The sequence below is a fragment of the Manduca sexta genome, chromosome 8 (genome assembly GCF_014839805.1).
Source record: "Manduca sexta isolate Smith_Timp_Sample1 chromosome 8, JHU_Msex_v1.0, whole genome shotgun sequence".
Lineage (NCBI taxonomy): Eukaryota > Metazoa > Arthropoda > Insecta > Lepidoptera > Sphingidae > Manduca > Manduca sexta.
This window is the reverse complement of record NC_051122.1, coordinates 10639079-10655069: the sequence shown is the minus strand read 5'-3', so window position 1 is coordinate 10655069 and position 15991 is coordinate 10639079. Positions and strand designations below refer to the sequence as shown.

Here is a 15991-nt window from a genome sequence, read left to right as displayed (position 1 = left end):
AGACGAATTCGCCCCTACAGATGGAATAGGGCCCCCTGACCTTATAATAAAATAATTGTGTAGTAAATAGGCAAAGCATGTGAAATAATACATTTTCAATTAATCATATTCGAATATTGCTACTTAGGTAATCTATACCAAGATATTAAATCCATCCATTTGATAATGAACATGGCCTATCGACAGGCAAATTTGGGTTTAACAATTAACATGTAAGCATGTGGTTGGCGTTAAGATATACCTAATTATAGTGATTACCGCATCCATTCTGTCGAATCATTATTTCACTTAATCTAAGTTAGTACCTCCTTTTCAACCTTAAATCTTGTATTACGAACACGTCTTGTTGATGAATTGAAATATTGAATGTTATCTAAAAGTTATGACTAAATCGAAATAAGCATTTATCGCTAATTTGGACTTAGTCATAATATAGTTAAGGAAAATAATCTTGTTTTCTGATTGATTGTGTTCCGTAATATGATTTTTATTCAAAAATAAAATGTGCTACGCAGTTAAATAGATTTACTAAAGATTTTTTTTCTGGAATTGGAATAAAATTATATTTCTCCAAAAAATTCACTTAGTAAACGGCGACTGAACTGGTATAACGGGACCTATCACCTACGGACGCCAACACTACGTCTGTCATTAGTCTTTACGTTATATCGCTTGGTTGATAATAAGTACCAACAACAGGTTGTTAATAAGTACCTGCAACACCTTCTTACAAACAGCAACAACGACACACAGAATCTTACCATTCAAAGAATAAGAATAATAAACATCGGACGTCAAAGACCTAATTACGATAGAAATATTTGTAATTTAGTGACTTATGAGGTCAGATTATTACAAAGAACTAAATTATTTTATGAATCTAACAGTATGTAAAGTTTTAATATTATTTTAAATAACCGATAATCATCTACTGTGTAAAGGCATCTTTTCTTAAGAATGATAGTCCTACAGTATTAATTCACTTGGCACTTACACACATGGAGCATGAATAAACAGTTATTTCATTGACGTATATTCTACTGAAAGACACGAACATCCATATAAACTATTTGTTCAAATCTAGAGTTCGGACGAAAATTCGCTGCAGTGCTAAAACATCAATCATCGACTAACCAAACTTTTTAAACATGCAGTGCTAAAGCACTTTAAATAGAGTATCAGTAAAACGGCGACCAGCACCGGATTGCAGAACCCTTCTGTTGAACAAAGTGAGTGTTCGGAACGCCAAATCTATTACGTAGTACATATTATATATCGATGAGTTAAATATTTATTTATTTATTTAATATAATATCAATATCTAATCATCAAAGAAATTGACAAGATAACTTCACCGAAAACTAATTACTGATCAAAACTTGATAAATGATAAGAACATATGTATATAAGACATAGCCTACGTTCAGTTAACCATCCTCACGGGTGACTACGAATAAGACTATTGGACGCGGAAGAAATTATAATCAGAATGAAGCTGTACATCCTGGGATTGCTGTTAGCCGTTGTGGTGGTGACGGAGTGTGGACACACATTTATGGGGACGAACGTCATGCGGCGGCAGGCGCACTACGCCAAAATGAGATTCGGCGCCAATACGTTTAGCAAGCGGATCGAGTATTTCAACTACACGGTTCCCCACAACCTCAATCAGAGTATCCAGGTTAGTAAATACCGAAGTACCTACATGTAATAACAGTGCTGTAACTAGGCCAGCTGCAACTAAGGCGCAGGTCATAGAGAGGCACAAAAATCAGACCAGGACACAAGTTTTGGCTCCTACATGACCGTAGTTATAGAAGCTCGCACTGGGCTCATAGAAGTTTAGTCACAGGACTGCCTAGTGGCAAAGGAAACGTAGGATGATGGAAGGAACCTGCCTAAAGTGAACGGGGGGAAGACATCAATCTTATTTTTGTACTGACTTACTAATGCTATATTTGCTAGACATAGGCTAAATTTTATCATGGAATAGTAGAATTTATATATAACACTTAAAGAAAATGTCCTTTCCTTATTAGATTAGATGATTCCTAATTCGTAAGAATTTTTACATCGCTGCGGTGGATAGTTCCAGAGACTAGCGCATTAAACAATATTTTCTGGCGCATTCGAGATCAGTATCTTATTACAAACCAGAGCAGTGTTTCCTATGAACGAATTTCTATCGATAATTGAATCACTTTACTAATGAACGCGCTATGGGGTCTATGTCTTACCGTTAGGTGCTTAATTTGATTCTTTTTTTATTATATTTAAGATCGTCATTAATCGTATTTTTTTATGTATATATAATTGAATTTTACCTACAATCTATATTCCATAACCTCATTACGTCAATTTGAAAATCAACGCAGAAATTAATTTCGTGAATAAGTACCATTTTATTTCCTTCATTTCAGGGCATCCTAGCCTACGATTTGACCAACAGTGGGGCCTCGGCCAACGTGACCAGCGGCGGCATGGGCTTCAACCACGTCACCCTGCGCATGAAAAGCGACCGTGGCAAGAAACTGCAGTACGACATCTACATTTACGTTTGAAATTGTTAATTGAACATGAATTATATTTGATTTATCCTTAGCCATTGTTTGTGTATTTTCATGTCTGTTTCTTATCCTTGGTAGTTTTTGCACGCGGTTTCGCTTGTGTAGTGTTCTTTCTTTACGATAAGAATGGTATAACAAAGCTTGGAATTAGTGGAAGAATTATTGGAATCGAATAACATCCAGTGATAACCTACTAAATCTGCACATTACCTGCATGGCCTGACCAAGCCATGACCGAACCAAAGACATCACGGTGCACAGTCTATACAATCATTTTGACATTGCGTTAGTAAATGAAACCACATACTTGTCTTTGCCTCTGCTAACATTGTGCACACTTCATCCAAGTTTTACTTTTCAGTTATTTTTATATTTTGTAGTATAGTGAGCATGTGCCTTGTGTGTAAGTATATTTCACACTAAGTGTGATATTGCCATTTTGACGAACTTTTATAGAGAAGTAATAGTAACATTAGGGCGTATAGAGATACATTAATTTTTATTAACCGACTTCAAAAAAATCAGGAGGTTATCAATGCGACGTGAATGTTTTTTTTTTGTATGTTTGTTACCTCAGAACTCGCTCATTTATGAACCGATTTGAAAAATTCTTTTTTTATTCGAAAGAATGTACCTCCAGATTGGTCGCATAATATTTTTTCAAGATCGCTTCAGTAGTTTGGTTTTAAAACTAAAAAAACTAAAATAATTATGTCGTCCAAATGAACAAAATTGCAAATTTTGCTTTCTATGACATGTTTCGCTATGTTTTTACATTGAGTTCGGTTGAGTGTACTTCTAACATACTTATACATACAGCATAACATCTTCTCCCCATGTCAGGGGTGGGCAGAGGCGTAACATTTCAGCACGATAGTCGTATCACTCGCAAAACCCATTAATTGTGTTTTTGCTTTGGGTTTAGTTGACTCTTCTGCTAACATAATAATAATAATAATAATATCAGCCCTGTATACTACTACTGAGAGGGATTAGGCCTTAGTCCACCACGCTGGCCTAGTGCGGGTTGGTAGACTTCACACACCCTCGAAATTTCTATAGAGAACTTCTCAGATGTGCAGGTTTCCTCACGATGTTTTCCTTCACCGTTAAAGCGAACGATAAATTCACAAAGAATACACACATGATTTTTAGCAAAGTCAGAGGTGTGTGCCCTTAGCATTTGAACCTGCGGACATTCGTCATGGCAGTCCGTTCCTCACCCAGCTAGGCTATCGCCGCTTAACATACACACACACACACACACACATATATATATATATATATATATATATATATATATATATATATATATATATATATATATATAGCATAACACCTTTTCCCCTGTGTAACAACACAGCGTGATAGTCGTACTGTGAGCGAAATATATATGTTGTGTTTTTGCGTTTGGTATGGTTGAATCTACTGCATACGTACAATATATAGCATCAAACCTCTTCCCTTTTTCCGGGGTAGGCAGAGGTGTAACTCCTCAGCGCGATAGTCGTATTGTGAGCGAAACACAACTACGCCATCGAGACAGTCTATTTTTTACTAACACAAATAGCAAAAAATAAAATCAATTTTAACAAAAAATTAAACCGCCTTAAAAAACCACTCAAAACCAAAAAAATATTTCACATAACAGGTATATGCTGGATACATATTTTGGAGTCGGTGCCTAATTAAAATTCCTGTTGATGATGAATTGAAATATTTAATGTTATCTAAAAGTTATGACTAAGTCGAAATAAGCATTTATCGCTTGTTTCCACTTAGTTATAATATAATTAAGGAAGATAATCTTGATTTCTGAGTGATTGTCTTCTGTTATATGCTTTTTATTCGAAAATAAAATACGCTACACAGTTAAATAGATGTACTGGAGGGTTTTTTTCTGAAATTGGAAACAAATCATTTTTTTCCAAAAACTCTCGGTAAAATTTTCTACGATCTTTTTTATTTTTATAAAAACATCAATAATTTCAATTTGACTAAATGTGTGAAAATGAATGATGCTAAAAATGTCTTCAGTACTTCAACACGTTCCGCGTAGATTGGATCGGTCAGATGAGCATGAGCACCAACGCGGTGACTAAAAACAAGCTTATTAAAGAGCGGCTGAACTGGTATAACAAGAGCTAGGGGAGCCAACACTACGTCCGTCATTAATCTTAACCTTATGGTTCATGGTCTCCACATCAAATGCACGCCCATGCACGGGGGCACATTTGCCGCAACCCTAGGCATGCAGTTCAGTGTGTATACCTCATGGTTGCTAAATACACATTGAGGCTTATAACCACGGCAGCACTACAAAAAAAACCTCATCAAATCGATATTTTTTTACTATTAGTGAGAAAACATCGCTTGTTTAATAATGAGTACCTACAAAACCTGTTTACAAACAGCAACAAAGAAACACAGAATCTTACCATTCAAAGAATAATTGCATTTCCCGGCTGTCGCGGAATTCTCAAAATGTATTTTGATTCGTAAAACTGAAGAGATGCTACGAAACAGATTACACCCAGATATATTGAAAAACGTGATTCATGTTAATATGAAGACACTTGGCCGATGCACGTGATAGATACCTTTCAATTCTAATAAAATATAATTGATTGTTAAAGATAACACATTTAAATGATAATTATTAAAGCTAACAAGCTAAGCTGAGCTAAGGAAGAGATTAGGTTATTTACCATCTTTTGAAAGAGTTATAAGTTGTTACTGTTCTTATTGTACAGATCCCTAAAATCATAACATTCCGCAGCATTATAGTTGCGATCAACATTATGAGCTTTGGAATACATAGAACGTAGTTTAATTCAGATTTTAATGCATAATTTTAGCTCTATTATAATTTGGAATAGAAGTAATAATAAACATCGGACGTCAAAAACCTAATTACGATAGAAATATTTGTAATTTAATGACTTATGAGGTCAGATTATTACAAAGAACTAAATTATTTTATGAATCTAACGGTATGTAGAGTTCTAATATTTTTTTAAATAATCGATAATCATCTATTGTGTAAAGGCATATTTCTTAAGAATCATAGTCCTAGAATTACAGTATTAATTCACTTGGCACTTACGCACATGAAGCATGAATAAACAGTTAATTCATTGACGTATATTCTACTTAAAGACACGAACATCCATATAAACTATTTGTTCAAAATCTAGAGTTCGGAAAAAAATTCGCTGCAGTGCTAAAACATCAATCATCGACTAACCAAACTTTTTAAACATGCCGTGCTAAAGCACTTTAAATAGAGTATCAGTAAAACGGCGACCAGCACCGGATTGCAGAACCCTTCTGTTGAACAAGGTGAGTGTTCGGAACGCCAAATCTATTACGTAGTACATATATGTCGATGAGTTAAATATTTATTTAATATAGCATCAATATCTAATCATCAAAGAAATTGACAAGATAACTTCCGCGAAAACTAATTACTGATCATAACTTGATAAATGATAAGAACATATGTATATAAGAAATAGCCGACGTTCAGTGAACCATCCTCACTGGTGACTACGAATAAGACTACTGGAAGCAGAAGAGATTATAATCAGAATGAAGCTGTACATCCTGGGATTGCTGTTAGCCGTTGTGGTGGCGACGGAGTGTGGCCACACATTTATGGGCACGAACGTTATGCGACGGCAGGCGCACCACGCCAAAGCGAAGTTTGCCGCCAATACATTTTCCAAGCGGATCGAGTATGTCAGCTACACGATACCTAACAGCCACAATCAGAGTATCCAGGTTAGTAAATACCGAAGTACCTACATGTAATAACAGTGCTGTAACTAGGCCAGCTGCACCTAAGGCGCAGGTCATGGAGAGGCACAGAAATTAGAGCAGGACACAAGTTTTGGATCCTACATGACCGTAGTTATAGAAGCTCGCACCGGGCTCATAGAAGTTTAGTCACGGGACAGCCTAGTGGCAAAGAAAACGTACGATGATGGAAGGAAACTGCCTAAAGTGAACGGGGGGAAGACATCAATCTTATGTCGGACTGACTTACTAATACTATATTTGCTAGACATAGGCTACATTTTATCACGGAATAGTATAATTTATCTTAACGCTTAAGGAAATGTTTCTTTCGTAATTAGATAAGATGATTGCTGATTTCTAATTCGTAAGAATTTTTAAAATCGCTGCGCTAGATAGTTCCAGAGACTAATGCATTAAAAATATTTTCTGGTACATTCGAGATCAGTAGCTTATTACAACATATACAACCCAGAGCAGTGTTTTCTATCAACGAATTTCTATCGATAATTTAATCACTTTACTAATAAACGCGCTTATCGAATCTATGCCTTACCGTTTGGTGCTTAATTCCATTATATTTTGTTACGTTAAAGATTTAAATCATCATAAATATTTCTTTTTTTTATATATTTCAATTATACCTAAACCCTCCATTCCATAATCTCATTATCTCAATTCGGAAATCTTCCGCAGGAAATACATTCGTGAAGATATACTATTTTATTTTCAACATTCCAGGGTATCCTAGCCTACGATTTGACCAATAGTGGGGCCTCGGCCAACGTGACCAGCGGCGGCCTGGGCTTCAACCACGTCACCCTGCGCTTGAAAAGCGACCGTGGCAAAAGACTGCAGTACGACATCTACATTTACGTTTGAAATTGTTAATTGAACATGAATTATAGTTGATTTATCCTTAGCCATTGTTTGTGTATTCTCTTGTCCGTTTCTTATCCTTGGTAGTTTTTTGCTCTGGGTTTCGCTTTTGTAGTATTCTTTCTTTACGATAAGATTCGTCTATCAGTTGAAGAAAACAAAGCTTGAAGTTTGTGGAAGAATTTTCGGAATCGGATAACGCCTAGACATTACCTTCTAAACGTGTCAGTTACCTGCATGAACTCACGAAGCCGTCACCGATCTGAACGCAAGACCTTCCGGTGCACAGTCTACAGTCATTATGTCATGGTGTTAGTAAATGAAACCACATACTCATATTTACCTGTGCTAAGATTGTGCACACTATTTTGACCAATCAAAGTTTTACTTTTTTGAATATTATGTGTATAGTGCGCATGTGCCTTTTGTGTAAGTATATTTCACACTAAGTGTGATGCTGCCGCTTTGACGAACTTTTTAGAGAAGTAGTAGTAACATTAGGGCGTATAGAGATACATTACTTTTTACTGATATTTATTTTGTACGAGATTTTTAATGGTGAATATGTCAGCCGTATATTATATACTGTCCCACTGCTGGGCACGGGCCTCTTCTACTACTGAGAGGAATTAGACCTTAGTCCAACACGCTGGCCTAGTCCGGATTGGTAGACTTCACACACCATTTCACCAACATTTCTACAGAGAACTTCTCGGGTACGCATGTTTCTTCACTATAATATTTTCCTTCGCCGTTATACTAAGCGACAATTCATAAAGAATATACCCATCGAATTCTTAGAAAAATCAGAGGTGTGTGATCTTGTGATTTGGATCTGCGGATATTGTTCTCGGCAATCCGTTCCACACCCAACTAGCCTACAGCCACTTCGAAACTCAACCTTTTTTAATTTATAACTATGGTTCGGGAAGCTTATTGTAAAATGTTATTTTAAGAAGATAACTATATAGTTTCATTTAGTAGTGCAATATACAAATGATATTTACTTGAACAAGGCGACAATATCTCTAAGCAATTTGGTTCCATTACTGGGCAAAACCCAGGACTTTTTAAGCTTACTTAACAGCGAATGACAACATTTTACTTAAATTATAACTGCTTTTGGTTATGAAAAACTCAATTATCCCTCGTCGAACTTCCACAATTAACTTAAAAGCCATGTGGTCAAAGTACAGATTGGCTAAATGACATCGATTAGCGCCGTACTATCGCGAGAACACTGCTAGGGCAAATGACGCGGTAAGGGCTGCTACTGTTTCAAGGAAAGTGTGAAATATTTTTATTTCTATTTATTTGGGTTACTTTTTGTGTTAGATCAACTATGTCTAGGAATTTGACGAGTTTCCATTCGATTTTGAAAGAAAAGATGTCGAGACAAATGATATTAGTAGTGGCGTAAAATTCATACTTATAATCTATGTATAATAAAGTTTTACATTAGTTAATGTATATTAAATATGCAAGGCAACTGGTCATAGCGGTCGCTCGCAAACCACCTAATTATTTAGTCAATCAATAAATGTATTAATCTGTGTCCCCTCTTTACAATCCACAAATAGTTAAAGGAAACGCAACCCATCCCACTGCTTACAGTTAATTTTCATTTAATTTATTTTTTTCTTAAATCATATAGCATATTGCGTGGTTAATCTTTTAGTTCATAATATTTTTTATTCGGTCGGTACAAAGTAACTACACTTCATCTGATGGTCAGTAAATTGGCGCCTAAACAGACGATGGAAAATCAACACGAAAGAAGGTAGTCAATAGCCAGCTCATACCACAAAAACAATACAACAAAAATGCGTGCAACAAAGAAATCTAGTTGAGAAAATGCTACGAATTTAGGTCAAGATTTATCAGCCGAAAAAGGGTGTAGAGTAATATTCCCGCCATGTCAAGAGATACAAGATGGCGCCCGCCAAATCGACGCATCCGGCCGCTTTGACGCTCTCGTGCGAAGTGCACTCCGAATTCTGATACTCGGATGAGGGCTTTCTTCCTCTGCTAAAGTGTCTTCAAATGTTGTTGGTATCTTTTATATGTGTGCAGTGAGAAATTAAGTGGATATATTTCAAGCTTTTGTAACATTTTTTTTTATTATGATGTCAGAATGTATGCAAATGTGGGTAATGTTAAACTTACCTATTCTCATAGTAAATAACTAAAGTAATATCTCTGTGTACGATGTTAGAAGGAATTACTTAAGACTAAAATGTGATAATAATATTTAATAAACAAAGGAATTAGTTTCAGGAGCAATGCATCGTAGTATCCTAGAGTATTTTTTTTTTAATACCAATGAGTAGCACTACGTTGCTTCTACGCTCCCGTTTAGCTTCATTTGCGAGGTAAAAAATAGTCTAAAGCACCCGCGGTTATTGTAGCTTCCTATTAAAATTTGCAGACACGAAAGAGAATATCCAGAAATAAGCATCTAAACGAAAAACCTTCTAGCTTTACAAAAAATATACTAATACTTAGGGAATAAGCCTAGCTAGGATTTCAGTCTACCCATTGGCAAGTAAGTGAATAAATATAATAATTCAACTTAATACTCCTACATTTCAATATCTAACAGTCGCAGAGCTTGTAGATCTTGTATGTATTTGCTTGCATGAGCACAAAATCTATTAGCATAGGTACGTATCGTTGCGTTCCTACTTGATATTTGCTAGACAGGGCGCTTGGTTATTAATATAACTAAACATTGTTATGTGCCTTCTAGAATTTAAATATTACTTTAATTTCGATTACCTGTTTTCTAGCGTTTGCTTACGGCTTCATCGTATGAAGGTCTTTTCTGGAATAAAATTCTTATTGTGAAAATATCCGGCATAACAAGACCTTACACAGTACACCTGAGCCTTGACCTTTCATCGGTGGAGCAAATATACAATTCGAAAATGCCTTCCATTCGGAGTACTGAGCAGCAAAACCCAATGTCACTGCCCGACTCGGAATTCAAACCTGGAACCTCAGAGCGGTATCTTACCGAGCACGCAATACTACTACCACTGAGGCTATGTCAATTTAAAATAACACATTTGTAATAAATCATATTCAAATATTGCTACTTAAGTAACCTATACCAAGACATTAAATCCATCCATTTGATAATGAACATGGCTTATCGACAGACGAATTAGCAGGGTTTAACAATTAACATGTAAGCTATCTGGCTTGCGTTAAGATACACCTAATTATAGTGATTACCGCATCCATTCTGTCGGATCATTATCCCACTTAATCTAAGTGAGTACCTCCTTTGCAACCTTGCTTAAATCTTCTATTACGAATACCTCTTAACGATGAATTAAAATATTTAATGTTATCTAAAAACTACTTGCATTTATCGGTTATTTCAATTTGATTATAACCTAATTAAGGAAGATTTGGATTTCTTTTTGATTATGTTCCATAATATTATGCTTTTAATTGAAAATAAATACGTGTGCTACGTTATTATATAGACGTACTGGAGCTTTTTTTCCTGAAATTGGAATACAAGTTACGTTACTCTGGAAAACTCAGGATAAAATTTTTTACGACCCTTTTTATTTTTATAAAAATATTGAACAATTAATTTGACTAAAATCACCGTTGAAATCGAAACAGAATTTATAATTATTGAAATATAAACAGTACTACCATCATCGCCTTAATTGATATAAAAAGGATTCTAACCCAAACAAAAATGCAAACATAGATCCATATGACTCAACTATCTCAAAAAGATTTCCCCCAACCAAAAGCCATCATCATAATTAAATCTCACCACCGACTTCCAAATCACTCACGTCCTTGGATCCAAGGACCACACACTCAATGATGAATGAAGCCAGAATTACAAATAACCATTTACTAATGAACCGGGTAATTGTAGACTAAATAAAGTGCCTGTCACTTGATGAGGGTGTAACTGAGTGTAAATTAATACATCTTAAGTCCGATTGTAGTAACATTAATTAACTAGACGCGGTCAACGCCATGATACGAATTTCAAACTCCAGATGGTAACTGTTTCGAATTAAATTATGTTATTCTCAGTGGCGGAGTTTGTAAGAGCCGAGCTTAGAACATATGGGAGGCGGTCAGATAATTCACAAATGCGTGAAAATGAATGATGCTGAATTGTCTCAAGTATTTCAACACGTTTCGCGTAGATTGGATTGGTCAGACGAGCATGAGCACTAACGCGGTGGCTTTAACAAGCTTAGGAAAGGGCGGCTGAACTAGTATAACGGTACCTAGGGTAGCCAGCACCACGTTCGTCATTAATCTTGATGTTATGAACTAATAAAATCTTTGTTTACTATTGGTGAGAACATATCGCTTGGTTGATAATAAGTACAACGTCTGCCTACAAACATCAGCAACGCCACACAGAATCTTTCCTTTCAAAGAATAATTGCATTTCCCGGCTTTGCCGGAACATTCAAAATATATTTTGATTCATAAAACCCAACAGACATCCTACAAAACAGAATACAACAAAATAAAATATTACTGACTAAAAATGCAATTCTCTTTGTACAAATGCGAATTTGTTACTACAGCTTCGTAACGGATAAATCGATTTGCATTTTGGCAAAACACTAGCCATAAAACACCATCAATCTAGATAAAGCAAATGCAAACTTCATCAGAAAACAAAATCTAATAAAACATGACCGTTCTGTTCGGAACACACGCAAAAAACAAAATTTAGCAGCTTTATCGCTTCACGTTTCTGATTAAACCAATCGCCTGTCTAAACACAGCTCCGCTGCACAATACACAAGCAATAAATTATCAAGCGCTTGCGTTTATTCCGATGTGAATTTGGTATGGGCTTCCGCGCCATATACTATGGCTGCAGAAGCGACGGCCGTATATCACGCGACCGTGGTTCGCACATGAAATGTTTTACAATTTACTTGAAGCGCGTAATGTATGGACTTGGTCGGTCCTTATTATGCGTTGTTTTGATACATGTGCTACGATTTAACAAGTCTATTTGGAAAAGTGTGGTTGCGATATTTCATACCGTTTCACAAAATTATTTACGATTCCTGAACGTAGTCGGTCTGGAAAGCTATGTTGCTTGCGAATTCTTCCGTATATTTTGGATGTTTGTACTTATTTATTTTTTACTAGTTTTCGCTCGCAGCTTCTTCCGCATGAAACAGTTTTTCGGGATAAAAAATAGTCTATACCCTGCCCAGGATCTTAAACTATCTCCAAACCAAATTTCATCGAAATTCGGTCGATAGTTTTTTATTTTACGTTTAAGCAGGCAGACGCGTCGGGGGACTTTGTTTTATAATATATAAGGATATGGATACGGCAACATAACTCCTGATAGTAAGTAGTGAACCAGACAGAGTACCTATTGACTAGAGATGATTGAATCTCGTCAGCCGAGTTCGACACTACACCGGCCTATTCAAAACCGATCGAAGCCTGGCTACCCGGAACGCGACACAATTACGGCCACTATGGCGAGTTTACACCTTGTGTCGCTATCCGAGTGGATACAATCAATATCCTACTACAGTACCGCTGCGTAGTGGGGGCAATAGGAGTAACTCTCACCGAGTGGCACTTTTAAGGAAGCGGTAAAAGATAAAAAATAAAAGAATTCAAAAATTAAATATATATCCTTTCATATTTTCTTGTAGTTGGACTTTGGAGAAAATATTAGGTCAAACGCTACGCCATTTTCCTGCGAAAAGCGAATTAATTTTATTTCCTAACTGTATATTTTTAACGACGATTATATATTATTTTCCACGACGATTATATTCAAGGTTAGACTACCAGTTTCAACATTGACAGATATGCAATCTGATCTAAACTAACATTGACGCACTTGAGATTTTGCCTAGTTTCGGCCACTAGAATGACGCCAACACCCTTTACGGGATTCGCCCAGTGTTGCCTGTCCTGAATCGAACCCAAGAACTTGCGAACCATATTATATGCAAATAGACAAAAGCTCCTTGCTTGAACAAGTTGCGCCGACCCAACATTGAATAGGTGGAAACAGTTCACAAAATACTATACATTATTTTACTATCAAATAACAGTATGCATGCATTGTTCCGGTTTGGAGGAGATTGTAGCCAGCATAAATACCTGACCAGTGAGCATTATGAGACTTAACACCTTATATCTAAGGGTGACGAGCGCAATAGAGTGCGCCACAGTAATTTGTAATTTAAAGTTCTATATGATGTTGCTACTGTTTATGGGCGGTCATATTGCTTTTTTGGGGAACTGCCGTGGTTATCACCGGGGGTACCCTGCTAACGTTGTACAAGCGATACCCCGGCTTAGCAACCACGGTAGCCCCATGATGAGCTGGTGGGCCCTACCGCTATCACTAGAGGCTCGGTAGCATCCAGCTAGACAGTCTTAGAGCCCGGGAGGAAGAAGGGAGGGGATAGAGGGAAGGAAGAGAAGAGGAGTAATAAGAGTTCTTAGGATGGTTGGAAGGAAGGGAAGGGAAATGTTCACGAACCCTTGGACAGACCTCAATGTGAATTTAGCAACCAACGCACGAGCTGTGCGCCTAGGGTCGCGACAAATGTTCCCCCATGCAGGGGCGTGCATTTGGTGTGGAGACCAAGCGCACAAGAATTGCCTCAGGGGGGTATACAAAGTGTTAACGCCCGTCATAGTGGCCCACGTACGTATGTCGCGTTTCAAAATGACACACACAACATCACGCATTTATCCCCTAAGGGGCTATGCACAGCCGCAACCAGGGCACCAGCTTTTCGCTAAGTGTGTTCCGACCCATGATGTGATAGGCGACGAGCCTATCGCCAAATCGGGCATTAATTCCAAACTCCGGGCTAATACTGAATCGAAATACCCAAATATCACTTTGCCTGACCCGGGATTCGAACCCAGGACCTCAGAGCGCTGTTGTACCGCGCATGCACTACAACTACGCCACCAAGGCAGCCCAAGATCAGCCTGTATATATCCGGTTCCAACAGGCCGGCATAATTGTGTCGACTACCGAGGTATCATCTCTCGTCTCGCACTTCACGTACCATCAGGTGCAGTTGGATTACTTTGACGTGCACTTATAAAAAATAATAATAAATGATATTAATTTTTTACTGCCTCGGTGGCGTAGTTGTATTGCATGTCCGGTACAATAGCGCTCTGAGGTCCTGGGTTCGAATCCCGGGTCGGGCAAAGTGATATTTGGGTTTTTCTACTCAGTATCAGCCCGGAGTCTGGAATTTGTGCCCGATATGGCGATAGGCTCGCCCCCTATCACATCATGGGACGGAACATACTTGGCGAAAAGTGGGTGCCCTAGTTGCGCCACTGCATACCCCTTCGGGGATAAAATGCGTGATGTTATGTATGTATTAATTTTTTCTCCATCCAAAGATAAATAACACCAAACCTAGCCAGTGCATTCCAACCAAATACTAGAAAAGTGCCCATTACAGTTCACAAATGGCAATTCATGCACTTACTCAGTTTTCTATTTACATAAACGTGCAGTTATGTTCACTTAGCGAAATGAAGTAAACTCGCCGTGGCGAATGCGAGTTATGCATGACTTATTGTTGTTTAACACGAACTTTACTTATTTTAGCTTAGCTTTTGTCTGTTTGTTATTGTGTTTGTGTGTTTTGTATCATATTTTTATCCGTACAAACGTTTTATATACACAGTTGGTGTGGTCAAAATTCTGTGAGAATAAAATTGGGTGATCGAGACACAAAACTCTTGATCTACAGAGTACAGATACGTAATATTGTGTTAAATATTATTTAGTAAAAGCATTAATAAATGTTGATAATAAAAACTCTGTCGATATTAAACTTTGTCGCCTTTACAAACTCAGAACACAAAAATATCTACTTATGAAAAATATTGTTCTGTGTATTATTTTATCAACTATTTTTCCATCTTCTTATTTGAATGGCGTTACCACGAGCATTTTTTGCACATATTGTAAAAGATTTCGGATTAAATTTTACAAACAGTCGCATAATACCACATAATTTGTAAATTCCATACAGTGTTACTCGGCCTACCATTTGAACCCGGGAACTTCCAGTCTGCTGCTTCTACTATACTGAGTGAATAATGTCTTCAACTAATTTATATAAAGCAAAGCCACAGAAATCGACTAGTGCTAATAACAAATATTTGCTTTATGATCATGTTTATGACTCGCAACACGAACGCGTTATAAACAGTTGGTATTTTTGTTCAAAATCCATTTTTAGCAAACGCGACAGTAGATACCTTTAAGTGGTGTGAATAGAGGTATTGACTTTTTTTAAAACATTTATCAAATAAGTTACTCGTTTAAAATCTAGGGGAAAAATATTTTTCAAAATCCACACAATATCAAATAAGTTATAGAACTTTGATAAGTGGAAGGAGTAGCTGTCGAAGAACGTAACTGGCAAATTGACGTCACCAAGTGGCACCAACCATAATGGTGCGTGCGTGAGAAAGAGATAGCATAATAAATCCATCTCACCCCCACTTTTGCTCACAACAATATTCAAATAAGTACTGCTTTATTTTTCAACTACTTTTGATACTGATTTCACAGATTTTCTTTTTCGCATTATTTTACATATAAAATAATTAACAAAATCTAACATTGGAAAGTAACCTAATTAATATATAAACGAAATAACTAGATAAACTCAATCTAAAGCTATGTTTATTGTTTAGTAAGTCCTCGCAGGAATATA

The 15991-nt window shown here is 36.8% G+C and overlaps 2 protein-coding genes across 2 annotated transcripts; both read left to right on the top strand.

Annotated features, from left to right (window-relative positions):
* The first annotated feature begins 1428 nt into the window (after positions 1–1428).
* Positions 1429–2601, top strand: LOC115440900. The gene is made up of 2 exons (XM_030165404.2): positions 1429–1681; positions 2421–2601. Exons 1-2 carry the CDS (start codon positions 1490–1492, stop codon positions 2559–2561), a joined length of 333 nt encoding a protein of 110 aa, XP_030021264.2. The 5' UTR covers positions 1429–1489; the 3' UTR covers positions 2562–2601.
* Positions 2602–6080: 3479 nt separating this feature from the next.
* On the top strand, positions 6081–7287 carry LOC115440892. The gene is made up of 2 exons (XM_030165391.2): positions 6081–6350; positions 7107–7287. Exons 1-2 carry the CDS (start codon positions 6159–6161, stop codon positions 7245–7247), a joined length of 333 nt encoding a protein of 110 aa, XP_030021251.1. The 5' UTR covers positions 6081–6158; the 3' UTR covers positions 7248–7287.
* Positions 7288–15991: the final 8704 nt, after the last annotated feature.